This window comes from Laetiporus sulphureus (genome assembly GCF_001632365.1).
Source record: "Laetiporus sulphureus 93-53 unplaced genomic scaffold LAESUscaffold_4, whole genome shotgun sequence".
In the NCBI taxonomy this organism is placed as follows: domain Eukaryota; kingdom Fungi; phylum Basidiomycota; class Agaricomycetes; order Polyporales; family Laetiporaceae; genus Laetiporus; species Laetiporus sulphureus.
The window spans coordinates 829,531-854,137 of NW_024468513.1; the positions used below are offsets into that span (position 1 = coordinate 829,531).

General features: G+C 53.3%; 10 protein-coding genes across 10 annotated transcripts; 4 read left to right on the forward strand and 6 right to left on the reverse strand.

Moving 5' to 3' along the window:
• Positions 1–1,171: 1,171 nt before the first annotated feature.
• On the forward strand, positions 1,172–2,534 carry LAESUDRAFT_711308 (uncharacterized protein; the record flags this gene model as incomplete). Its single annotated transcript, XM_040906823.1, has 5 exons — positions 1,172–1,234; positions 1,285–1,628; positions 1,658–1,967; positions 1,989–2,063; positions 2,100–2,534. The coding sequence occupies 5 exons, from the start codon at positions 1,172–1,174 to the stop codon at positions 2,532–2,534; spliced, it is 1,227 nt and encodes a 408-aa protein (XP_040768629.1).
• Positions 2,535–3,196: 662 nt separating this feature from the next.
• Positions 3,197–4,056, reverse strand: LAESUDRAFT_721277 (uncharacterized protein). The gene is made up of 3 exons (XM_040907987.1): positions 3,892–4,056; positions 3,459–3,837; positions 3,197–3,402 (listed from the first exon to the last, which is right to left on the reverse strand). The coding sequence occupies exons 2-3, from the start codon at positions 3,833–3,835 to the stop codon at positions 3,324–3,326; spliced, it is 456 nt and encodes a 151-aa protein (XP_040768630.1). The 5' UTR covers positions 3,836–3,837; positions 3,892–4,056; the 3' UTR covers positions 3,197–3,323.
• A 222-nt stretch (positions 4,057–4,278) lies between these two features.
• Positions 4,279–5,380, forward strand: LAESUDRAFT_734621 (transcription factor IIA, alpha/beta subunit; the record flags this gene model as incomplete). The annotated part of the gene is made up of 5 exons (XM_040910528.1): positions 4,279–4,296; positions 4,360–4,461; positions 4,513–5,163; positions 5,225–5,316; positions 5,365–5,380. 5 exons carry the CDS (start codon positions 4,279–4,281, stop codon positions 5,378–5,380), a joined length of 879 nt encoding a protein of 292 aa, XP_040768631.1.
• Positions 5,381–5,814: 434 nt separating this feature from the next.
• Positions 5,815–7,644, reverse strand: LAESUDRAFT_747489 (uncharacterized protein; the record flags this gene model as incomplete). Its single annotated transcript, XM_040911476.1, has 2 exons — positions 5,815–7,395; positions 7,489–7,644. The coding sequence occupies 2 exons, from the start codon at positions 7,642–7,644 to the stop codon at positions 5,815–5,817; spliced, it is 1,737 nt and encodes a 578-aa protein (XP_040768632.1).
• A 2,372-nt stretch (positions 7,645–10,016) lies between these two features.
• On the reverse strand, positions 10,017–11,320 carry LAESUDRAFT_353949 (uncharacterized protein). The gene is made up of 5 exons (XM_040902140.1): positions 10,923–11,320; positions 10,802–10,869; positions 10,600–10,745; positions 10,211–10,539; positions 10,017–10,160 (listed from the first exon to the last, which is right to left on the reverse strand). The coding sequence occupies exons 1-5, from the start codon at positions 11,166–11,168 to the stop codon at positions 10,083–10,085; spliced, it is 867 nt and encodes a 288-aa protein (XP_040768633.1). The 5' UTR covers positions 11,169–11,320; the 3' UTR covers positions 10,017–10,082.
• A 2,355-nt stretch (positions 11,321–13,675) lies between these two features.
• Positions 13,676–15,187, reverse strand: LAESUDRAFT_693320 (uncharacterized protein). The gene is made up of 6 exons (XM_040906158.1): positions 14,781–15,187; positions 14,653–14,709; positions 14,535–14,599; positions 14,385–14,461; positions 14,019–14,317; positions 13,676–13,969 (listed from the first exon to the last, which is right to left on the reverse strand). Exons 1-6 carry the CDS (start codon positions 14,994–14,996, stop codon positions 13,835–13,837), a joined length of 849 nt encoding a protein of 282 aa, XP_040768634.1. The 5' UTR covers positions 14,997–15,187; the 3' UTR covers positions 13,676–13,834.
• A 1,283-nt stretch (positions 15,188–16,470) lies between these two features.
• On the forward strand, positions 16,471–17,158 carry LAESUDRAFT_354330 (uncharacterized protein). Its single transcript, XM_040902142.1, has 2 exons — positions 16,471–16,915; positions 16,970–17,158. Exons 1-2 carry the CDS (start codon positions 16,592–16,594, stop codon positions 17,006–17,008), a joined length of 363 nt encoding a protein of 120 aa, XP_040768635.1. The 5' UTR covers positions 16,471–16,591; the 3' UTR covers positions 17,009–17,158.
• Positions 17,159–19,260: 2,102 nt separating this feature from the next.
• On the reverse strand, positions 19,261–20,186 carry LAESUDRAFT_354325 (uncharacterized protein). Its single transcript, XM_040902141.1, has 2 exons — positions 20,078–20,186; positions 19,261–20,024 (listed from the first exon to the last, which is right to left on the reverse strand). Coding segments are annotated over exons 1-2 (483 nt in total). The 5' UTR covers positions 20,079–20,186; the 3' UTR covers positions 19,261–19,542.
• A 74-nt stretch (positions 20,187–20,260) lies between these two features.
• On the forward strand, positions 20,261–23,968 carry LAESUDRAFT_721290 (uncharacterized protein). Its single transcript, XM_040907988.1, has 13 exons — positions 20,261–20,658; positions 20,717–20,805; positions 20,856–20,952; positions 21,004–21,273; positions 21,331–21,456; positions 21,503–21,803; positions 21,864–22,093; positions 22,146–22,253; positions 22,317–22,445; positions 22,530–22,636; positions 22,701–22,959; positions 23,013–23,184; positions 23,243–23,968. Exons 1-13 carry the CDS (start codon positions 20,569–20,571, stop codon positions 23,593–23,595), a joined length of 2,331 nt encoding a protein of 776 aa, XP_040768637.1. The 5' UTR covers positions 20,261–20,568; the 3' UTR covers positions 23,596–23,968.
• On the reverse strand, positions 23,769–24,491 carry LAESUDRAFT_741250 (GAF domain-like protein; the record flags this gene model as incomplete). The annotated part of the gene is made up of 3 exons (XM_040911131.1): positions 23,769–24,178; positions 24,234–24,330; positions 24,384–24,491. The coding sequence occupies 3 exons, from the start codon at positions 24,489–24,491 to the stop codon at positions 23,769–23,771; spliced, it is 615 nt and encodes a 204-aa protein (XP_040768638.1).
• Between the last annotated feature and the right edge of the window lie 116 nt (positions 24,492–24,607).

Below are 24,607 nucleotides of genomic sequence, written 5' to 3' on the forward strand. Positions count from 1 at the left end.
GCCAGATCGCTTGAACGCGGAAATTAATGTGTGCCCATAATATCTCACACGGCATCGAGGTTTCCGGAATTCCTGACAGCCACTGATGTGGCCTTCCCTGCGAATATCCGTCGAGTGTGGCCCTCGAATTGCCTATCGCACTGGATGCGGCAGCCGCCTGCAGACGGTATGTTCTGGCAACACAACTATATCCTTCAGCGAGAGTAAGATATTGCCTGCAATGTCGCTTCTGATATTGGTATTGCCGTAAGAGAGCGCCCCACATGAAAAGGCATACCTCTCTCATCCTCTAGCTCTTTCACTGCAGAACGATTCGAGAACAAGATGGCGCGGTATATCGGAGAGAGATGTTATCAGCGCGTCCGATCACGAAGAAGTCGCGATGGTATCCTTCGAAATCAATTTTGACATGATGTGAAGTGACCTGTCCGAAAGCTGATATCGATTGATTACCAAGCATTGATTTGCGTACAGCAGCCGCATGTGGAACACACGCAATACGGCGTCGAGCTAAGCAACCACTGATTAAGAAGGCCTTCAACGATGTGTAAATAGTGGGAGACACATCAAGGAATGTTCTTGATCATTTGAAGACAATGGGCATGCAGTTGCAAATAAAGTTCCCTGCTAGAGACTTTAGGTTGGGAGTGTCCTGCGGGGACACATCCAGTAGAAGAGGTGAATTTTGGAATCGCCGACTCCATGAGGCTAGGGCAGTGGCAGTGGTACGGTCCCTGTCGTCCACGTTGCCGCGGCCGCGGACTCGGAGCAGGCCAGGTGGCGACGCGATCACGTGGTCGTGGTATACCGCAACCCGGCGGCACGGCGGCCCGGGTTATAGAACTCTGGACCGTCCGAGAGCAAGCATCCGATGTACCCTGTCTGACATACCACGTACCAGCAACGGAGGTCACACAACTTGAAGCATCTAAAAGGATGTGAACTCTGGACCCCGTCCTCTACTCGTGCTACTCAAGTAGTCCTGCTGCCACAGTGGTTCCACATCCCGCTCTCACCGTGTCAGACATTCTGGTCGAGGTTTTTGGCGGAGGCCCGATTGACACTCTCCCGCGCTGCTCGCGCATGCAAAAGGTTTCTTGATCCCGCATTAAGCGTGTTATGGAAGGTGCTTGACGATTTACTGCCGCTCCTGGCGCTGTTCTCGTCCTTCATGGCCATTGCAGTTCCTGATAGTGAACGCAGGAGTTCATACGCTTTTCACTCTGCTGTTCATGTGAGTAAGATCGCTTTGCTCTCGCGGAGGGTCTAAACATCTAATTACAGATTCTTAACGGAGACATCGATGCATTCGAATGGACGCGGTTTCGGTACTTTGCCGGACGCGTGCGCATCATCACGGACGCAGGCACAAGTAACATTGATGCAGCAGTGTTTCAATCGCTCACCCATTTTAGTCATGGCCGACCCCTCATTCCCTCGCTGAAGGAATTCAGTGGGAACGTGCTGCTGGATTACGGACAGCCGGATCACTACCGAATAAACGATGCTGAATTGGTCTCAATGATGTCTCCCTCCGTTCGCCGGCTGCGAATCAAGCTACGGGACACAACTGGTTGCGTCCACCCACCATTTCCCACAGATGACGTCCCCAAATGCTGCTGCATAAGGTTGGCTCCATGGCGCCACATCTGCGCAGCCTGCAGATCTTATGTCAAGGAACGGGGCCGTACCTCCCCACTTCCCGAATTCTCTCAGTTACGTCCATGGCTGGTCTGACTGAGTTATCCCATGTGGATGTATCTCGGTGTCGTTCCACTGCCACATTCGGCTTGCTATGTCACCTATCCAAACTAGGCAATCTAGTAGATCTTGCAGTCGAGGTTGGCGCATATGACGATATTGCCTCTCACAGAGGGTTTGCCGGCTTGCAGACGCTGAACATGAGAGGCAAGCTGTCAGGCATCATGCAGCTCATTACTTCAATCATATCACCTCGATTGCGTACTGTGAAGATCTGTCAAACGTAGGGCGATGTCGCGGATGGCATCGAGAACATTTGGTGCCAAACGATCGGCACTATATCCTCACGTTTCACAAGATCTGTGCGTGAGGTACATCTCACCACAGCATTCTTCCAGGCCTCGGACTTCATCGATAAACAGGAGTATGTTTTGCGCATCATTCGACCTCTTCTCGATCTACATGACTTAGAATGTCTCTTCTTTTCATGGCATATCGAGCGCATGTCGTTGCTCCTCGAGGATTGGGAGGTTCTCGAAATGGCGCGTGCATGGCCAAAGCTCAAGCAGCTTCAATACTACTTCCAGCTACACAGCCCACCTCCCATCGACTGCATAGTCCATCTCGCTCGCCTCTGTCCCGATTTGAGGAAGCTCGTGCTCCCTCGCGTCATGGGTGCCGGCCAGTCGCCGCTCGAAGCGTTTCCCATCATGTCTCATGGGCTCAGATACATCGATCTCGGCCGGCCTGCGTGCCCACAGCGAGTGGCGCAGATCGCGGACCGTTTGTTCCCGAATCTAGACACAACATATTCCGGGAAGGCGCAGCTGTAGGGATGGGCGCAGGTGCTGCCGCTGCTCGCCGAGCTGCAGAATGCAAGGCGAACAAGACATGGTCCATGACGTTGCCTGCTACGTATGCACCCTACCCAGCGGGGATGGATCATGATTACTCATCAATATATCCATTAGAGCTTCCCGATCCGCGACGAAGTCCATATCGGTGCTCGCGGATGCCATGTTTTCTGCGTGATGGAGTGGAATGGTGCCGAGGCAAAATGACGACGATAGGAAGACCATACTTCGCGCGGTACCATCCGAGGCTACACCTAATTATTTGCAGAGGAATGCCTTAGGACTTGCAAGCTGAGGCTGTCAAGCTACGGGGTCCTGCATGACGCTGTGAAAAGTGATATGCTGTCATCGTATCTCAGATGCCCGACTGTCATCAATGCCAACCTCGATGCGGCGTGCTGCTACTAGCGTAACTGGCATCGAAGTCTCGAGATCTCAGTCCCCCATTCGTGGTATAGGCGCGGGCCGCTTTCACAGTGGCATCTATTTGAACGAATCTCATGCCGATAATTGTCCAGCGGTTATTAATCAAAGATATTAGATTAACACAAATGTCTGCATGCACTGGTTCAATGGATGTCAGAACAGAGACTCCTTACTGGTTTAATTCATAGAGCTTTCAGGCCACTCCAACTAAGAGACACGCTATGGAATATGAAGAATACATTGAGGAGGTATTGCATACGAAGTACAACACAAACTGGTTAGAAGGGTATCCAGTGTCGGAGACATGACAATTCCATCTAATGATACAGAGGCATCACGCATTCAGCCGTGCCTTCCCAAAGCTTTTGCACTCTTGCTAACATTCTTAGCCTCTGACTGCTTGGCCTTTGCACGCTTAGCGCTGTTATGACTTTGTCAGAGCAGACAAGACAGACACTCATCAACGATATCGCTTACTCTTCCGAAATCTCTCTTTCCAGATTCCTAACGTGCTCCTTCGCACTTTGTACCGCAGCGCGAGCTTGCATCAAAGCTCTGTCAGCCTCACGCTCGGCAGCCTCGGCCTCAGTGACCTTCTGGCGAGCGAAGACGATAGAGGGATCATTCTTCGGATCGTCATGGGTACAATCGAGGGACGATGAGCGGTGACGACGGAAGAAGCTACCACCCGAACGAGAGCTGTTTGCATGAGTAGAGCTACTGGCTGATTGGCCATAGTCTGATGGGTCGGAGCGACGCGAAAAAATGCTGCGACTACGCGAAGGCTCCTGTGTTTGCGTAGGTGCAGGCGTAGGCTCTTCTCGCTCCTGCGTGGAAGAGTGGAAAAGTGGCATGTCTGCGAGTACGCACGATCAACTCCAAACAAAATAGATATGTTGACTAGTCTCACTTGATATATGGGTTCAACCAGAACGCAGGGATGATTGTGATTCCATCCGACGCGAACCGCCTCTTAAGCCTTTTGCGCCATCTACGTCAGTGGATCTGTGCCTCATTCCAAGCGCATGTAAAGGGGATGGAGAAGAACCAGTGCATTGAAGAAGTGATGGAGGAGGAGCATCATGATAGTATGGAGCTGCACTGCGCGCTCGCGCGCTAATGCCACAGATGGTCCGTGCGTGGGAATCAGGTGATGGGCGGAGCTGAATGCGGAGTCCGAACGCTTCTGCCTATCGCAACCTTGTATAAATGCAACCCCCTCACTTCCTACTTCCACCACGCCCCGCCCCCTTTCAGCTCGTTGTTGTTGACGATCCAGGGAGCCGCGCGTTGAGCCATGTCCAATAAACTAGTGGTGAGCTGCCCACCGCGCATATGTCCATAGCCTTTCAGTTGAGTGACGTCCGCCCCCGGTGAGCCCAACGTCTATCGTCAAGTCATCGACGATGTGATGAAGAATATACAACCCGAGTTCGAGGAATATGGTGTCAGCGAGGACATCCTTGCTGAGCTCCAGCATGTGAGTGAGCTTGACCGTTCCTTCCCTTACACGTGTTTCATCGTCCCGTAGAAATGGGAGAGCAAGGTTATCGCTTCCCATGTGGCCGAGTTCGAGCCTAGTCCCGCGCTGCCACCACAGGCGGCGGCGGCGGCACACCCAACTCATCCCTCGTACCCGCCACACCCTATGCACGCGCACATGCACGGATTGCCCACGCCGCATTACCCACCGCACAATCCATACGGCCAGACACATACTCATGCCCACCAAGGGCCCCAGGTCAAGTCTGAGCCAGTCGAGAACAGGTATATGTTGAATGGACAAGGCATGACTGCGTATGGCATGCCACCATTGCCCGGTCCTCAGATCCCAGGGGCACGGCAACCCACCAACATGACGTATGCCAGTCATCCTGCACCTCCTACGGCACGCTATCCCCCGCCGGGGCCTGCACCTCAACACTCTGCACCTCAGGCTCGCATTCCGCAGGTGGATGGACCATCCTCGTCGTCCTCGGACTCGCCCTCCCCACCTCCAAGTCAAGCTTACGCGCCGCGCTCCTCGCATCCTTCATTGCCTCAGCCGGTGCAGACTGCCCCGAGAACTGAGGATGATGAAGCCATAAACAGTGATTTAGATGATACGGATACGGACAATGATGACGACGGTGAGGAAGGCGGTGCTGCCGACACTGATATTGTCTTCTGCACGTACGATAAGGTAAGCGTGTAGGAGCAGGAGTTACGACATGATTGATTGCGGATCATCTATCTTCATGCAGGTCGCGCGCGTCAAGAACAAGTGGAAATGTATTCTCAAGGACGGCATGATTCACATCAATGGGAAAGATTACCTCTTCGCGAAGTGTACTGGGTATGTGACGTCAGCTGTCCGCTTCGACGGTGTCTAATCTCCCTGCAGCGAGTTTGAGTGGTAAAGGCCGGATTGCCGTTGCATGTCGGACTTCCTTTTCTCTCGTTCCGTTGGTTCTCTTCTGCTTCCCATCGGTGTAACTTTTACTCATCGTGTCGTATCCCTCACTTGCTCGCATGTCTACGTTTTGCCTCACTGCTCCCCATAAAGTCATTGCATATCACTCGTCATAACGCGTAGCCGTCTCAGTCATTCACGTTTATCTCTATGCATATATCATCCTGTAATCTAGTGTGCCGATAACAAATACATACTTTGTGCAGAGCTTGCATCGCCGGATACAGATAAATAATGCGGTAACGCAAAAAGAAAACATGATACAAGTGCGATCTCGGGACGTGTTGTCGTTGAGAGATTATGGATTCCGATATTCTTCCCGTCTTATCGGTTGTCATTCTTCTCTTTCTCGTTCTGATTTGTTTCCTACTTCTCTCGGCCTCAGCACTTGGCCGCAGTGAGTTCCTTCGCGTCACTTTTGTGCACGAGTTTCGCAAAGTTGCCGGGGACAAGCTGCTCCTCCGCCACTTCCTGGACTTCCTGACCTTCCACCGGATCAGTGTATAGCCAGACGACACCTTCTCCGTCTTGGAAATCGATGCCCTGTTCTTCATATTTCTCCGTCCACCAAATGAATATGTCCCGCGCGAATGGGTCCGTCGATGCATCCACGAGGAAACCGAGTGTGCGCACGGTCTCGAGGGCAGGGAAGAGCGCCCGGTGCGTGAGGAATGCGTGAAGATGTTGCTGGGCATGGTTAGGGCGGTTCGGGTAGAGGTGTCTCATCACCATTTCGCGGATGCCAATCCGGCGGAGTGTTGGGTGCGGGTGCGAAAGCATCGGCGTGCCGGAGGAAGGCGTGGGCGACGCGGGAAGCGATGGTCTAGCGGGCGATGACGTTGACTTGGGCCAGGAGCAGGCACTGTGCGGGGCAGCTGCACACAGCACCTCCTCTCGACAGTCGAAAACAAGCGTGTCAAGGATAGGACAAACATCGGGCTGGAGGAATGTGGTGAAGTTAATAAGACACGGCTTGTACGAAGCAGATGTTATCGGAAGCAGTTCAAGTATAGTGATCTTGTTTCCATGCACGGCCAGCATGCCGTTGAGTGCAGATAGAACGACGGAGGACGGATGGTCTCCCACGTTCGTTGTGTCAATGACGAGCCGGTGGAGGCGCGGCAGTTCGAGCTTAGCTGCAAACTCAAGGAGCGTAGGGCACGTTGGAAGCAGCAGATCTATTACGAAAGGAAGTGATATATGTGCGGCAGCTTTCTCGAGGAACTCTTGTGGTGTCTTCAGCTTTAGCCTCCGGATATCGAGCACTCGGAGGGAGTGAAACTTCCTCAGTAGGGACTCTGTCAGCACGGACGCGCCACCGACGGGCGCCTCCTCCCAGTACAGTCGGTGGATCGTACTTCCGAGGTAACGCGAGAAGATCTCGACGAGGTTCTGTGAGAGAGGTCGCTCCCAGATTCCGCTAAGGACGCGGAGATCAGGCAACATCGATAGTATGGCGGCGACTGCCATCCAAAACGCCTCCGTCCTCGATGTGCGCGCGCAGTCCCGGATCTCCACATGTCGAATGAACTGAGCGTGGCCCTTTGGTCTTTCACAGCCTACGATCTGCGCGCCTCGCCTTTGTGCCTCGAGGTCGCTTTCATGTAGGGTCCGCAGGAGTAAGGTTGCGCGCCGCTTGCTGTTGACGACAACATGCTCGTAGAGCAATTCAGTCGCGAGTGCGCGCCATGCTCTGCACACGAGGACGAGACACCGCTTTGTCGCGAACGATGATACAGGGGTGTTCACCCCCCACGCGAAGTTGGAGGGACGCTCGGGCTCAAAGGGGTCGCCTGGGCTGAAACCACGTATTCGGGGGACGTAGGTGGCATAACGAAATATCTCCAGCCATAATTCGGGCGGTAGATGAGTGTGATTTGTCCTCGGTGCGGGCTTCAGCAACCGCACGAGTCCGCAGGCGTCCGACATCGCAGTGGACGCGATTAGTACTCTGCAACTGGACTATTGTCAGACCACGAGGTTACCGGGTATCACGACGCGTGAGACGCAACATTGCTCCGCGCCACGCCCGAAGGCAGCCTAGCTGCCACTCACCCTTCTCAGTCCTGATTGACCACCGAGCGTCTGTAATGTCCGAGCAACGTCGTTTGTAATCTGAGTGCGGGAAGGCGTGCTTTCAACCGACCGAATTGTGTTGACGCTTTGGGATAGAGCGGTGTTGGAAGCGAAAGTGTAGACGAGACGCGCCATCGCCCAAGTCACGCTCTCGAAATGGCAAGTGTGGCGTCGCTTAGCCACTCGGAATACCGGCCCGGACCCAGCGACATCCATCTATTGCACGTCCCGACTCCCGCATGGCCATGCCGCTGTGTTTTTTGTTAGAAAATTTAAGAGTAAATAAACAATAAAACGAAACCCTCGTACGTGACCATCGGTGGGCCCAAGGTTCATCAGCATCACACTCGCTAGTACTTGACTAAGTTCGCCCATTGAAACTGCCGTCAGCGCTGGCCCTTCCTTGGCGGTGTGGACCCACAGTGCCTCGGTTGTGGCCAACAGCGACAGCGGCAACAAACCTGGACAATCTAGGCTTCGCGTCGCGTCGGACCCTGTTGTCCTTCAAGCACGATATCTCAGAATAACATGTCGCGCTAGCGTACAGAATACAGGGTCTTTGCCTATCGCGTAAGTCATCTCCGATGATCCCGAGCAGGACCGGGGGCGATCCATATCGCTTGGATGATAACCTCCCCAGAAGAATCCCCTGAACTCTGAAGTGTATCAAGCGTACTAGCGCGATGGTGGCCGTACATCACACGCGGAGCGCATCACATTTGGCCAAGCAGAAAACATAGTTTACCCCGCATTGCAGCGGCTGAGTCACTCTGCTCCAATTCAAACCTGCGCCATTCATACATCGAGCCTCCTTTAGTTTCAATGGTCACGTAATCCTCCGATCAAGACGGTGCTGGTCCGATCCTGTCAACGTCAAGACTCAGCCAGGTGCATCGATGTCGACCAGACCCCATAAGGGACACAGCCAGGCTGCCTCCAAGCCAGGCGCAAATCTCGGAAGTAGAAAGCGTATCTGAACGCTGGAAGGTGCCACTGCATGCCAGGTCAATGCGGTATCGGACCGCACTGTCACCGTCCTGGACGCTAGCAATTGCGAAAACCTTGCATGGCTGTCATGACTGCACTCGCAACAGGACGCGACACGATTTACCTTCCATTCTACCGGCTTGGCCAATGGTCATTTTCTCCACCGTTGAATACGAGAAGCGGGACACGACCTGCGCAGACTCCCATGTGGACCAGCGGCTTCCAATGCTTGTCGGCGCGGGAGAAGCGAGGGCAAGGGCAAGGGCACGAGCAAAGGAGGACATATTCAGCATCTCACACGAGTGGACGGCCAGCTGACTGCTTGCGTGACTGCCGGCACAGCAACTTTTGACTAATGTCCTGGCCGAGCGTCATTTCTATACCGACGGCCACGAAGACCGCATTGTATGCGCCTCTGTCGCCCATCGTCGATATCGCCAAGAAGCACTTCGCGGAGCGCGCTGCTTTCCGTGCGTAACACGTTGTGGCACTGGGAAGCGATCTGCGCGCACCTGCCTGAAATAGACTACAGGGGTCAAAAACCCACCATGGTCAGAACGCCGGTCGAGATAGAAGGCATGCGGCGATGATGCCATGAAGATCCGGTCGTAGTGTGTCCGGAATTTGCTGCGACAGACACAGCAAGGTCACAGCGGGTGCAATAAGGAGGCATGCGTACAGCGGTAGTCCGGAACGCGATGAGGAAAGGCAACATGGCATTTTAAAATTTAATGGGGGTATACCTAGCTGGCTAGCTAAACAAGCAGGAGGAAGAGCAATAGTCCGGTCTGCATAACTATCATGATCATCTGGTATCAGCTATACTTTACAGTGAGAAATGCGCAGCGGGGTGATCCTTGAAGATATACAACTTGCGGTATATGGTACAGTCCGCCGCGAATACCAAGGTCAATCGCGACAGGGAAGTAGTGTGACGGAAATACCTAGAGAGATGCGAAATGAATCCATCCAGTCCATCCGATCCGACAGTGAAAAGTCCAATTTATCTCGCTCCAGGGCCCAATAGCCGCAATGCCTTGTCATCAGTCGGGCAACGCCTGTACGGATGGCTTCTCAAGCTCCTAAGCGGTGCAAGGTCGACCCTTGCCGGACCTGCATTCGAGGTCTGAGGGAGGCTTGGTGCGGGCTGGTACGGCATGCCATTGTCGGTCACGGGAAACTCCGTGGTGGGCATCATGGGCGATGACAGGTTCGAGAAGCTCGATGACGGCGAAGGAGAGACCGGGGAGACGAGCGAGCGCCACGAGGAGGTCGAGTTCGAGTCGGACAGCGAGGGCGACATCGAGTGCTCCGAGCCGTAGCGCTGACTCTGGTTTTGCGCGAACGCTTGCGATGCTGACTGCGACGGACCCGTCGATACGGAGACGTACTCATAGCTGGGTTCCGCACTCACGCTCGCCGAGTATCCCATTGCGGGACCCATGCCTTGATTGACGAGATGTGCTGGAACCAAGCCGATGCCCATGCCGGCCGGGATCGGTGCGGGCGTGTAACCCTCGATCACCTCCGGCGACGTGGTTGGTCTAGCCACGAAATCATCTGGATCGGGTATCATGCAAACAGTTTCAGGAGGAGGTACCGCTTGCGAAAGCGGAGGAAGGACCTGGTAGTTGTGCTGAGGCTGGGGCTGTTGTGGTTGCTGGCTGCATATAAATACATAGGTCGCTTCGCTTGCAAGTTGCACTTGACTCACCGGAGGCGGAGGTAGTCCGTAATGCGACTGGAAATGCGGCGTCGAGGAGGACGATGTAGACCAGTTTGTTGGAGATGACGTTGGCGCCACAGGTGGTCCGGACTGGGGTTCGTACGCTGGTTGCATCGCCTGATGCGCGCGGTAATTGGAAGGGAATGGCGCGAAAGTGCGCTTGCTCGAGCTGGACACCTTAGACGGCTCGCCCTTCTTGCCAGCTTTGCTCGTGCGAGCGCTACGAAAGATGCCTTCCGGTACAACCAAGTCTCGCAGCATCGGAATATCGTCGATGGTTTGTAGCGTGCCCTCTGTTAGCTTGGTGAAGTACGCATCTGAGCGATGACGTGGTGTGTGTCAGAGACACCCCACGCAACTATGATACGTGCACATACTGAGGTGCCACTTCCGCGGCTCTCTAGGCTTCCCATCGGGACCAGCCATGTCCTGCTGGTCCTCCGGCTCGTTGCGGTACACGGAATATGTTTGCTTTATGTACTGATCGTGCTCGCCTGGCCGCACAACGATGTTTTCGGACGATCTACCGAATCCATATTCGTATCAATGGCTCATATTACATGACAGAAGATGACATACTTGGCTTTTTGTGCAGGTCCACCTTTTCCCTTCGGTTTCTGGATGTTCTCAAAGTACATGAGAAAGTCCTACGGGGAACATCAGGGCGGAACCGTATGCGACACATGGGCCGTTGACGTACCTCGCGGACACGCGACGCGGTCCATGATTTGCCTTCCGTGAAGCGTTCCATACTGACGGAGAAAGCATCCCCGGTCGGACCCTTCTTCTCCCACACATACACGTCGCCAGGTCGCAGCGCGGCTCGCTCGTGCGCATCAAGACGCTTCTCGATCTTGGTCAGAAGACCGAGTTGGACTGCGTAGAATACCTTGTGGGCATCGTCAGCAGACCGGATATGCACATTCGTGAGCGTGGGCTTCTGCATAGCGGTGCGATAAGGCGGCGAGGTGTACGAGATACGGCTTAGGAGGGTCAGTCGGGGATGGGAGGGGTGGGGGACGAGGGGGGGAAGGGAAGGGAGGGCGGTGGGAGGCGGACGAAATTCGAGTTATATATTGAGATGGGCCGCGGCTCGGCTTGTTGGCATAAGTCCTAGTCGCAAATGAACTGATTAATAAAAGGGGGGAGTCTGAGCCTATGAGTGGCGCGTGGAAGCCAAACGTTAACCCGAATCCGGGCACTCCCCGGACCTCTGGAAGCGCCCGTGAATCTAATCGAGATACATGATCGCCCCTGAGTCCCCAGCCACCGTCCGTGCCCGGCCTCTGACACCTCCAGCCACCGCCCTCGTCGTCAGTTCATCCACCTCGTGCTACCGCCTTCCCCGTACCAGAACGCGCCCATCCCGCTTCCATCGCTACCACTGATCAGGCTACCAATGCGGGGGTTTCACCACGACCGCTCCCGCTCTCGCGTTTTTGACTTAGTCCGACGCCCATATGCGCTTGTCGAACGAATCAGTCCACGCTGATCATCAGCTGTGAACCCTTCAGCGCTCAGTCCGCTGCGTCTGAGCCCAATTCGTCGCTCAGAACGCCATTCCCACCTGCCTGTGATGGTGCGTTTTCCCCGCCGTATACCGCAAAAGATACTATGACGACATGCTTGCTCGTTTCCAGCACATTGGCTCTGTTATTCATCTCCCCGTGGAGCCGAGTGCGCAAGTAGGCGTGAATCGTAGCACCGCCGGTTCCTATTCTGTGATATATCCATACGACATGCACCCCAGTTCCCTTGATGGGCGGTCGATGTCAATCCCTGTGCTCGTCTCGAAGTCGGGGAATGCTCGGGCGGCGCGTATAAGTCTGTCATCAAAATAGCAATGGGCGCACAACGCTGTTCATCGAGTCCTACCCGCTACGCTCAAGGACGCCCACGGAGCTGAAATGCCTCCGCCAGTCCAGATCCTTGGTGCGTTTCGCTGCCACGAGTCGCGGACTTCACGCGGATCGCGCATCACCCACGGCAACAAAGCAGGCGAATCGTTTTCCAAGCGCAGGATCGACCCCCAATTGATGTGTCCGCGTGCCCTGCAACCCGAATGTCAGCCAGCATGATAACCACCCGACAAGGCGAGAAGCAAATGATATCTGCGGTGACAGCGGCTTTAGTGTGCCGGCTTGTGCCATTCATTGCAGGACCCGTAGGTGGAATTTGACAAGCGTTCATCTAGCTAGGTCTCGTTCATTTGATATGTCTCAGGTTCGAGCACAGGCCGATGCGTTGCAGAGGCAAAGACATATGCTTCCGCGCTCGCCACAGGCGTCCCGATTCGTTATCGATGGTGGCCGACGACTGCCCAAATGGGAAGCTACTGGTTCAGGTCGATCACGAGGCTTTGTCAGCAAGGTAACCGACGGTGCCCCAATCTCGCGCGTTCAACTTCCTGGCGGCGATGGCCCGTGCGCAAAGATTTGAATCTGAACAACGGCACTCAAAGAAGCCTCGCCACGCCAATCCTTGGTCAGCGGCTCCGCACATTCTTCATATGTACCACGCCCAGATGTGATCGGTCGGCTGTTCCGAATTATCTGACCCCGTATGTGTTAGGTCGCATGCGCGCAGCCAGCCGTCGCGCCGTCTGCGCTGCTGCGGAGATCATTCTAATCTCATCAAGCCGGAAAGGACCTGGATCCTCCCCAGGCTCTCACAGCGTATACAGAACAGAAGGGCGCGATTCCAGCTCAGCTAGTCATGGGTGCACTCCATCTGTATAGAGTCAGTCATATGCTCGCGGCGTCCGGCTTCCAGATGCGACTGCACGCTGCCCTGGTCCATCCCTGGTCGGGCAAGCTAACTGCCCCCCCTCGATTCGCAACTTTCGCGTGGCGGCGCGAAGGAAGTGAATCGTGGAGTGGGAAGCACGACTGTATTCACGTCAGGAAGCACCTTGAAACATGTGCACGCACGAGGGATGGCGATGAATCGTGCAAATTCCGACCATAAGTCGGGCTGTCCAGGAATAGAAACGGAGAGCCGAATGCTTCGAATGACTCCCGTTGGTCGTTCTGTGGACTGAGTCCAGACCCTGCAATAGCCGCCTGAACATGTATTCAGACATACTGAATCTCTCCGACAGAGCGGTGTGGTTGCAATGTCGCGAACGGAGGATCTCACCATCGGGAAGAATGGGGCATAGCGTTGTCAGGTCCATGCCATCGATATGGCTATACAAATGACTTAGGTGAACTGACCGACTAATACTTACGCGCTAGCTACGTAAGTCTGGCATTTGCGACATCGAATCGCTTAAGGAATGACTCCGCCCGTCTGGGAGCTAGGACTCCCGATATGCGTTGTCAGTCGGGAGGTCGCGCCGCGACGGTGCGGGCGCTCTGAGCGACCCAGGATATGATACAACGACAATACCCCACAGACGCCCAAGCGAGGCGCGGCGCAGGCACACTATTTGTACCTGACATCATAATGATGGTAAATATATTACGTAAAATAGACAAAGTGAGGAGCACCGAGGAGCATGTTACAGTGAAGAAATTATATAGGCGCGGTCGGCGGAGTGGGTAATTAGTACAGCAGCGATTGCGCAGCGCCATCATTTGAATCTGCGCAGCGGGTAGTGACGCGGACGACTTAGAGGATCCTCATCCTGCAATCGAGTGATCGCAACGCGTATTTATCGATCGGGTGCCGGGGAGGGTAGGGAGATGCCCTCATGTATATAAGAGGCGCCAGGTCATCGCCCCGCCTCGACAACTGCGATTGGGCCTGGAGCTGGGTCAGGCAAAGCGGCAGCAGATTCTGTGTCCGAGCTCACATATGAACCTTGAGAATGTCCATTCTTGCCGTCCGGGGTGTAAGGCAAGACGGTCTCACCGGGAGCCTCGGTGACGCTGGTGGAAGGTGACCCAGATGGCGCAGCAAGCTGGGCGGGCGTGTTCTGTGGATGATCCGGCTGCTGTTCTCCTTGTCCATTAGGCTCGCTCCGAGCGTGATTCTTTGATACGCGGGCCGTCTGGAAAAGTCCTTCCGGAACGTTGTCGCGCAAGGGACCCAATATCGGATGGAATTGGATTTGGGGAAGGGTATCACGCGTGGTGTCAGTATGGTACGCAACTGGGTCACAATAGCATTTAACGTAAGTCATACGTTCCCGTTACGCGGCAGCAAGGGGCGAGCTGACCTAGATGCCACTTCCGCCGGCCGACCGGGAGGTTAACAAACGCAGAGTAGGTTTGCTTGATTAAACGAGAGTCGAGTCTGCCACGGGAACGGACATGCCAGACCACGCTGAGCTCAGAATAATATACGCACCACAACCAAGATCACTCACATTTCCTGTCTCATAGCTGGGTCGGCATCGAAATCCGGGAGTTGCTCAACGTAAAATAAAAATTCCTCCAGGGGTAAGTCAGGGTCCTGCTGCTGGACTTGGCAAGTAGCAAACTCACGTCTCGAACTCGCGACGGCGACCAGCGTCTCCCATCAGTCCAACGCGTGATGCCTTCCTATGTATCATGACGGGAAGATACGACTGTCAACTTGGGCGGCGCTCGGGGTCGATCAGCAGCACACATACCCCAGATGAATCTGCAAAGGCATCCCGCTCTTCCCAGACAAAGACCGATCCACTGTGGATTTGCTGTCGCTCTCGGACGGATAGCCGCCGTGAGATTTTGGGAAGCCTCTGGCAATAAACGGCGTAGAGAATGACCTGTGCATCACGAATGGAATGCACGGCAATAGTAGTCGCCGTTGGCGACTGCACTGTATCCATGAGGTCGCCTAAGGTCATGCGGGGATGGGAAGACAGGTGTGTTGGTCAAGACTTTAAAAGAAGCGTGTGGAGGAATGAAAAGTGAACCCGAACTCTTTAGATGATTGGTACCGACGCGAGTATGGCTCAACACATATGCGACGACACAGTGTTGATGTGATGCAACCGGAGTCGGCAAGCATCACCGCGCCGTCGACCCTAATCTCTGGTACCCTAGTGAACAGTATTCGATTAAGATAGGCGGTAAGCGTGAGGCCGAAAATATAAAAGAAGCAGAAGCTACCGAAGCGCCTTCAAGCGTACCTGGTCCTTGGATAGATATTACATGAACTGGTGCTTCCTAGTGGCCAATGGCAAAGGGTAGAATAGCTCTCTGTATCACGGAGGAAGCCTCCTGTTGCTGAATTGAATTGACTTGCGCTAGTCGCCTATCGCAGTTCCGGGGTGCATAGCTTGTCTGGTCGCGCACGCCGCCGCTTCTTGAGATCTCGAAGACCTACCGGCGTCACGAGAAGTTGCTGAGGCGAAACATCCGAGTCAAGATGAGATCGTCGCACACGACCTCACAGCTCCCGACAACGCGGCTGAGTGCCCGGCACTTCGAGCGATGTCTTCGTCTTTGGCAAGGGACGAGATCGTCGATGGTGGCGGAGGTGAACCTGGGGCGAGCTTCCTGGAGTTCGCGACAAAGTGGCACGTTGGTCAGGGCTCCGCGCCGAGCGGCGAGACGTGGGCTTATGGTAATTTCAAACTTCATAAAGTAGTTTGACTGCCGTTTTTGCTCGAAGATATGATATAGCTCCCGTGCGCTTTCTCATGGTATCTGCATATCGCCAGGACATTCAGCATGTGGGGTCGTGCACTCGCGCCTTTTCGCTACTTATCTCGAAGCCTAGCCAGCTGACGAAGGCGTGTTGGTGCCCTTCGGCCCATGATCTCACTGGGTGAATGGGGCAACGTCAAGAGGTGTTGGAAGGCATGAAGCCACGCAGCCTCTACGGCATGCATCTTCGCTGTGAGTTTATTCCGAAGCGCCAATCATGCTCATGGTTTTCTGCAGGTGACTAGGGATTGTCGCGAAGACATAGAGACGCCATTGGCGCGATAGAACCGTTGTCGTATTCATTAAGTAACAGAACACACTTTGTCCACGCCGTATCCCACAAGACCCGCTGCCGGCAGATTTTGTTCCGCCGGAGCTTTCAGTCAGCGAAATGGCAGAAGAACGGAAGTCAAGTAGCACAAGGTATCGGAGCACGGTCAACTCGGGGATTGATCTCAAAGTTTTACGCGCCGCGATTACTGACACCAGCAGGAAGCTTGAATGCATCCGGCCCTCTTGCCGTCGAGTTGCGTCCACAAACTCGCGATTGGAGACCCGGCCGCTGACTGCACACGTAAAGTTGAAGGCAGAGTCAATGAAGCAGGTGCCGCATTCGACATGCATCAACACGTGCTAGATTGCAACCGGCATGCACTTCACGTGGAACATTCAAACGTCTCACTGGCAGGTCGCACAAAACAAACTTTACTCGTCTCCGTCCGCTCGCGGCCATTGAACGCCTTCACTTCCGTGTCGATGACGATCCACACAACCATGTGGCGAGCAACTGATGTTGCTATACCGGGGATCACGGTGCTTCGAGAATTACGTTGGCGCTGGAAAGAATCCCGCTCTGTCTCTCAGGCAATTTCTTCGCGTGCTTCTCCGAGTTATCCGTTGGTTCACGCTATCTGCATTTGCATTTGCTCAGAAGAAAGAAAGCGGGCCGGGTTTGTGCATTTCCCCTCGTAGGGACCTAGGACAAGCTTCATCATCAGGTTCATGCAACTTTATGTCAATGTTATTAATCATGACGTCGGCTCTTCCATCATTGATAGGTGTCTTCGTGGAGCTCCACGACACTGGCGAATGTTTTCCTAAGCAGTCTTACCAAGTAAGTATAATTGTCTCGCTGTCTCTGCCTACTTTGACGAATCATGACTATTAGTGTGCTGCTCTATCCAGGTCTAAAGTCGCCCATTCTTGAGAGAACAACAATATTGTAGGGAGTCCTGATAACTTTCTCAGCGTGGTGACCAAGATCTGTCCGAATGCTTCTCCGAACATGAGTTCTGCAACCAATTTGTCCAGGATTCAAGAGCACGGGCGTGTCAGGGCCCGCTTACGACGTGAAATTGAATGTTCAAACTCTCTTGGTCTTTGGTCCGTTTCTCGCACAATTTCAGCTGCCATTGCACTAATGCATCTTCTAGCGTACCAGCGGTGGCGCGGTTAATTCCACACCGACAAATTTTACGTCTAGGCAACTACATGCTGTTGAGGTTCCAGGACAGGCGGATCAAGCAAGAAACGTCCGTGCCCGAAGATGAACCGGGATGCTGGACGCCACTCTGAGCATTCCAGGGACCCCTCGTGAACGCCGGAGCATGCTAGGTCATACAGAACTCAGAAGAAGAGCCTTTTGCTTGGCGTTCTCTGGGCTGCCCGAAGAATTGACAAATCAAACTGTTCCAGGTGTCGAAGCAAACGCACCCTCGGATGGCTTGTAGGCAAGAGGCTGTATGGCATGAGAAAAGATATTGACAGCCTCGACCAGTGGTCATGATATCGCAGGTCAATGTGTTCGTATACATCACCGGATACTACGTTGAACCTTGAGCTTGATATTCAGCTTTTCTAGCTAGCTTAATAGGGCTTTACAGGCAACAAACACATTTATTCAGTTCCGCCGGTCAAAATTCGGCCATGCACAAGTTTGATTACGGTCTATACCAGCAGTGGCATACCGAGGACACGGATTCACGTGTGTTCCATCCCAACCTCTCTGACTAACGCCGAGGGTACCACGCGAGCCCCTCCCCCCCGACCCCGTGTCGATGCTAGCGCTGTTCCATACTGCGAACTTTGCCCCTTCCCCGATTGGGAGAGCCTACTGGCTGTTTCTAAAGCTTCTCGGCGCCGAAAATTATGGGCTTGAGACAATATACCTACATGCGCTGCCTATCCTCTCCACGGAGCATGCCACTAAATGACGGTTAACAATTTCACTTCACTTAGTCACTTATCCCTTACAAAAGTTACTTGTGGTTCACTTAAACCTTATTTTGGCAGCACAAGTGAAATTGTCGACGTCGGGCGCTTATTCTCACTTGTCTTCACTTATGCTCACTTGACACTTCCTGCATGTTGCCCGCTCAGCAAGTGAGTACAAGTGATCAAAAGTGAACGAACATCCGCAAGTCTCAGTGACCCCAACAAGGCCCCCGCCGGGCAAAATAGGCATCAGCAGTTGCGGTAAAGTCTCCGGATTTGTCCCTCTCCAGCCCTTCTGTTAACTGGCTGATTCATTATGCATCGGCCACATTGAATTCAGGCAGCTACTACGCAAATATTACAAGGCTGTGTTTTGCACCTGCCTAGCCCGCCATCGCCATCAAATCACCCAGTTTTCTACTCACCGCCTGGTGTGCGCCGACGCTGATGTACAGGTACGTAGCCTTCGACGATTCGTCTCGCGGTGGCCTGACTTTACTGTGAGTATTCTTGACCCATCACAGTAACAACTCACATCGCGAGCTAGACTGGCAACCGGAGCGAGATTTCTTGTGCGTCAACAGTTAGCATCGTGCTGTACATGCCGACGCTGTGCGTATAAATCCTGTGTATTCTCCTTGTGCTTAACGTGCCGTATCACTTGCTCACTGCATCACACTGTACAGTGCCATCTATACAATTCCCTTGCTGTTTGCACAAGTGAGTGCATGCGCTGTCAAGTGACGATACGTGAGTGTAAGTGAGCATAAGTGACCATAAGTGAGAGAACGTGAGGGAAGCTAAGTGAGCGAAAGCGAATAGACTTACCACATGCACTATATAGTAGTGTTGTCGGTGCATGTGGACCTCAATGAGGGATGGCGCGAGACCTGATGTTGACCAAATGCTTTGATGGAGGGTGATGCCAATCGCGAGAAGATGCTGAGGAATACTGACGTGCATTTCGGCGGCGCGGGTGTTAAGGCCGTATCGATAGGCAAGGAGGCCATCTTGAAGCCTGGGTATGAACCGCGCAGCTTACTGTGCAGCTAGATGGTCTCGATTGCCATACGAGTCAACGTGATATGTCCGTACAATGGTTGCTTGATGTAACGGAAAGCCATAACTTAGTGACAGAGCGGAGGACAGCTAAAAATGCACGTAAATGCCACTTCGAGGCTGTGTGGGTCGTACTCGTGATGAATCTGCCGCCATGGTGGACGACGAGGAACCGAGAGCGAAGCAAGAGAGGGTAACGTGCAGCAAGGAAGAGCGGTGCGAGGAGTAGGGAGGTACAATAAGCTATAAGTGAACGAGTAGAGCGTGGGAAAATCACCTACGTGAGCCTACGTTTTTTTGGGGGTACAATTTCTATACCGCCGAAGGCGATCGAAGATGTGTCTAAATACAAGTGTAGCGATGGACTACCAAAGGTAGGAGCGTAGGTGCAGTGATACATCATATCACGACCAGGGTAGAACCTATCCGGGGTCGTATGGAGTCAGGGAGGCCTTGGTCCAGGCATCACTATCTTGAAGGAAAGCGGCCAGGTCGAACTAGGCATCTTTGGAACGGAAGAGCGCAGGACTGCGGAGGGTACGGTGGGGGTGTTTGAGGTGGCGTCGAGCTTGGGTAGGATGTGCAGTCGATGAGCAGGTGGTCGCGCGTCTGCATGTTAGCAGTGCGGCACTGGCAGGCAATAGATTCCTCGTGTACGAATCGGTTATAGTAGCTACCGACGTGTCCATGTCCAGTGAGGAGATGTACGAGACGGCACTCTACTTGTCGGGTGTCATCATTCTCACGGAAATAACGATGCAAGGTAAGACTCGGCTCAGCCGTGACGGCTGCACGGAATGGGGATGGGTGTGCGTCTTTGCGCCAATCGCGCCTCCAATGATGGAGGGCTCTTATGCGAGCGTGGCTCTTGGCCCACACCAGAGAAGGTGGATGGATGGCCGGAGCAGACGAAGTGAGCCTAAGTGAGCCCTGCTTTATATTGCCTCCCACTATATGTGTACCGTTTGAGAACGTTGGCGACACGCAACGTAAAGGCGCTTACTGACTAAATCAGCTTGAGCAGTATACTATATGCAATGTGTTGCATACAACGGTGATTTTACCGGTTAGACGACAAGGAAGGGAACAATACTTTCAGAGTACACGCCCGCTCAACTTTCTGAAACGCGGGTCAGCATACAGTGATATAGACGCCCGACGGATAGACGCCTCACAGCCGAGCCCTGCAAAGCCGTTCCACCAGCTGAGGGCATCGAGCTGTGACACGAGTGGTCGTCCTTCAATTTACGGCCAGCTGAATCTTGTACCTTGCTATATCTGCTTATCAGTCCTAAATCTGACGCCTTTGCCGGTCAAACGCCTAGAGTCATCTCTGGGACGGTGGGAGGCGGCGGTCCGGATTCATAGTTTGAACTGAACCTCTGGATGCTGCAGAGCATCCGTTTCATTTGTATCAGTCCTCCCTGCACCCATTCCCCGAAGTCGAGCTTCATTCGTGCAACGTTTTCAACGTTCTCAAGACAGTCTACCTCGATGGCTGTCCAGCAACCACAATGGTCCCTTCCGGCTAGGAAATGCGAGGAGCCTATCTTGAAAGTGTACAATTCTCTCACACGCACCAAAGTCTGTCTTTGTTAGAGCCCATCTCTCATGTTCGGGAAGGTATCTGATCGACGGATAGACGGAGTTCGTTGCAACGAATGGGCGGCATGTCAAGTGGTATAATTGCGGGCCTACTGTGTACGATGCATCTCACATGGGACATGCGAGGTGAGCAGATTTGTCGATGCTTGTCTAGGTTTCTCCTAAATTATTCTTAGAAATTATGTGACTCAGGACATATTGCGGCGGATCATGACCGATTACTTTGGCTACGAGGTTCATTTCGTGATGAACATCACGGATATCGATGACAAGGTAAATAGCCGTCCCTATTCTTTTACAGTGACTTCTATAACGATGCTGTAGATCATCCTGCGAGCCCGCCAGAGTCACATAGTGGATCAGTTCCGCTCGAGCACAACGGAACTTTCGTCCAAATTGGCAGAGCAAATATGGGCCGCTTGGTCGGATTATGTGGATTCCAAAGTCAATAAGGGCCTACCCGAGGATGAAAAGCTTGCTAAGGGTGCAGAAAGGGCAGCCTGGCCAGCGCTGGCGGCCCGTTCACAGGACAAGGTGTGGAAACAGGATTGCTTGAAGAGGGACGAGAAGTTCGAGATGCATTTCACAGCTGCAGTAAGAATTTCTCTATGGCTCGACTCTGTTGCCAGTTTTCATTCAGCAACAATGTAGAGCCGTGCGTATACCGCGCTAGAAGCGACAGAGACATCCTTGAAGGCGGGCGAGCGGTCACAAGAACTCGCATGGCAATTGATTGATGAATCGAAGGATATTCTTGCGATTTCTCTGGACAAAGAGGTGAGTCACTGTCCGCGTGTGAGAAGTCTTCGTAACACTCGAAAAGTACGGTAGTACAGTCACGGACCATTCCATCTTCCGTTCGCTATCCTCCTATTGGGAGGCGCAGTTTTTCAAGGACATGCGCCATCTCCGCGTTCGTGATCCGGACACGTTGACCCGCGTAACGGAGTTTGTGCCAGAGATCGTCTCGTTCGTTGAGGGCATAGTGAAAAATGGGTACGGCTATGCCGTGGATGGGAGCGTTTACTTCGACACACGAACGTTCGACAAGTCGGAGGATCATTCCTATGCCAAGCTGGAGCCTTGGAGCAAAGGAAACTTGGAGTTGCTGGAAGAGGGTGAAGGTTGTATCGTCTCATTGTCATCTGCTCTCCCATCTGCTGACTCACATTCACATTCATCAGGCGCATTGTCTACTACGACAGATCGTCGATCTAATGCAGATTTCGCTCTTTGGAAAGCATCAAAACCTGGAGAGCCCTCCTGGCCATCGCCATGGGGCGCGGGACGCCCAGGATGGCATATTGAATGCTCTGTCATGGCTTCTGCCATCTTTGGAGACAATATAGATATCCATTCTGGTGGGATTGACCTGGCGTTCCCACACCATGATAACGAGATGGCCCAATCGGAGGTAAGTGTTCGCATTCTGACATCGTTCATGACGGCTGACGGCTGCCATTCAGGCATATCACAATTGTCCGTCGTGGGTGAACTATTTCCTTCACACCGGACACCTACACATCGAAGGCTTCAAGATGAGTAAGTCACTGAAGAACTTCATCACAATTGATGTATGTACGCCCGACTGTTCTAAATACATGTATAATGCTCATCACTGTCACTCGTCTTTATAGGAGATATTGCAGAAATATACTGCACGACAGTTGCGGCTCGCATTCCTGACTCAACTATGGAACGCGAAGGTTGACTTCTCAGAAGCGTTGATGACGGGTGAAGTTCGGTCTCTCGAGACGGCATTCAGTGTAAGCGCTGCATTTGTCAAATGTCCTCGCCACGCGTGTCATCGAGATCGATTTCAAAAAAAACACATATTTATTCTTTTGTAGAACTTCTTCGCCACGGCGAAGGCTCTTGTTGGCCAAGACGAAGCGGATGGATCCAGCTTAGATGGGAAGAACCGGTTCCGGGACGCGGAGCGCGACTTGACAAACACGTGAGACTCAGTACCGCTCATGCTAGACATCTGCTAATCCCGTGAATGTGAATGCATGTGTTAGTCTTCGTCAAAGTCAAGATGCTTTCCGTGCAGCATTGTGTGATTCGTTCAACACACCCGACGCCCTGAACGTCCTGCGAGAGCTGATATCTCGTACTAATGCGTATATCAACTCTCGTGGCAAAGATCTGGATATCGACGTTGTCGTCCGAGTAGGCCGGTGGGTCGGCGGGATGCTGCGCATGTTTGGTCTTGGCGAAGGAGAGACGAACGAGATAGGATGGGGCCAAGACCGGGACGCCGCCGAAGGCAGTATTAATGTACGTTCTGTGCTTCTCGGATCTCCGAGCAGATTGCTGATGACTGGATTTAGCGAGAAGAGGTTCTCATGCCCTACCTTCGGACGTTATCATCTTTCCGTGACGGTGTGCGAAGGCTAGCGATATCCAAGGGTGACGCAGCAATGAAAGACATCCTCGCACTTTCCGACAAGCTTCGAGATGCCGATCTGGTGCCATTAGGAGTCGCCTTGGATGATCAGGAAAGTTAGTATCGAGCACTTATGAATCTTCCAGATTTCTGACCGCTCTACGTATATATCAGACGGGAAGGCCCTTGTCAAACTTGTCTCACCGGCGGAACTCGTGAAGGCACGCGATGAGAAGCGCGCTCAGGCTGAGGCAAAAGCAGCCCGACAAGCGGCAGCGGCAGAAGCGGAACGGCAAAAGCGGCTTCAGAAGCTGGAGAAAGGGCGAGTTCCTCCGCAGGAGATATTCAAACCTCCTAATGTGCCTGAAGGCACCTATGGGAGCTGGGATGAGGACGGGATTCCGCTGATGGATGGACAGGGTGAAAAATTAAGCAAGAATCAAACAAAGAAGGTTCAGAAGGAGTGGCAGCAGCAAAAGAAGCTACATGACGACTTTTTGGCGTGGAAGAAGACGGAGCATTCATAACGCTTGGAGCGCCTCACGTTAGGCGAGATAGAGATCTTGTGCGACGCCCTCGACGGCGATAACAAGATTTGTTTGAGTGCAGTAGATCTATGAGAATTGCTTGCGATTACAAATTGCGCTGTGAATATCAGTCATGATAGCACCAAAGTACAGCACTGTGCACGTCAGGGTCGCTACCAGTCGCACGCGTTGGCCACAAGTCGTGCAATCCTCGTCAGTCCATGCTCGTCCTCCTCGCTAAATCCTCCCGGAGCGAGACAATCTAAATCTAATACTCCAACCACAGTTTGCTCCCCGCTCACGTCCACAATGAGAGGGCAAACAACCTCGCTCTTTGTTTCTCCATCACATGCGATGTGACCCGGATATGTTCCCACATCCCGCACGAGGACTGCGCTTTTCTTTAGAAATGCATCAGCGCACACTCCGCGCGCTTTTCCCGGTGTCGTATTTATGAACTGACATGCTGGCTTGCCGCAGAAAGGTCCCAGCAGCAGCCGATTTGAGTTAACCAACCTGCTCTCGTCTGATCGCGACCGCGTGATCTGTGGAGACGGGAATAGTTGCGAGATGATGTAAAATCCTGGAGGCATCGTGAAACTCGTTTGCATGCATAGAATAGCTCATTTTGTGCTCACCACACCAATTCACGGCCCTCGGTCCGCTCCCGAAATGAGCATCATATGCGAGCAAAGAGTTGTAAATCAATGATGAAGCATTAGCGAGGTTGGTAATCTGTCCTTGCAGTCAGCGATAATGCCGCAGCGTATGGTTGTCACTGAACGTACCCAATCCCTCTGCCCGTCGAGCAACAATTGTACTTGGTCATGCACATGATTCCAAAAAGCCGGTTGGTCAAGTCCGGGCGGTACGAGAGCGGAATCTGCGTGAGGCATTTACACTACTCGAGGACCTGAGCTTCGAGACTCGCAATCGTGACTCCGACAAGGTGGGAAACAAGATGACCAGGGGGCAGGAGCCGTCGACAGTGTAGAGATTGACCGAGGAGATC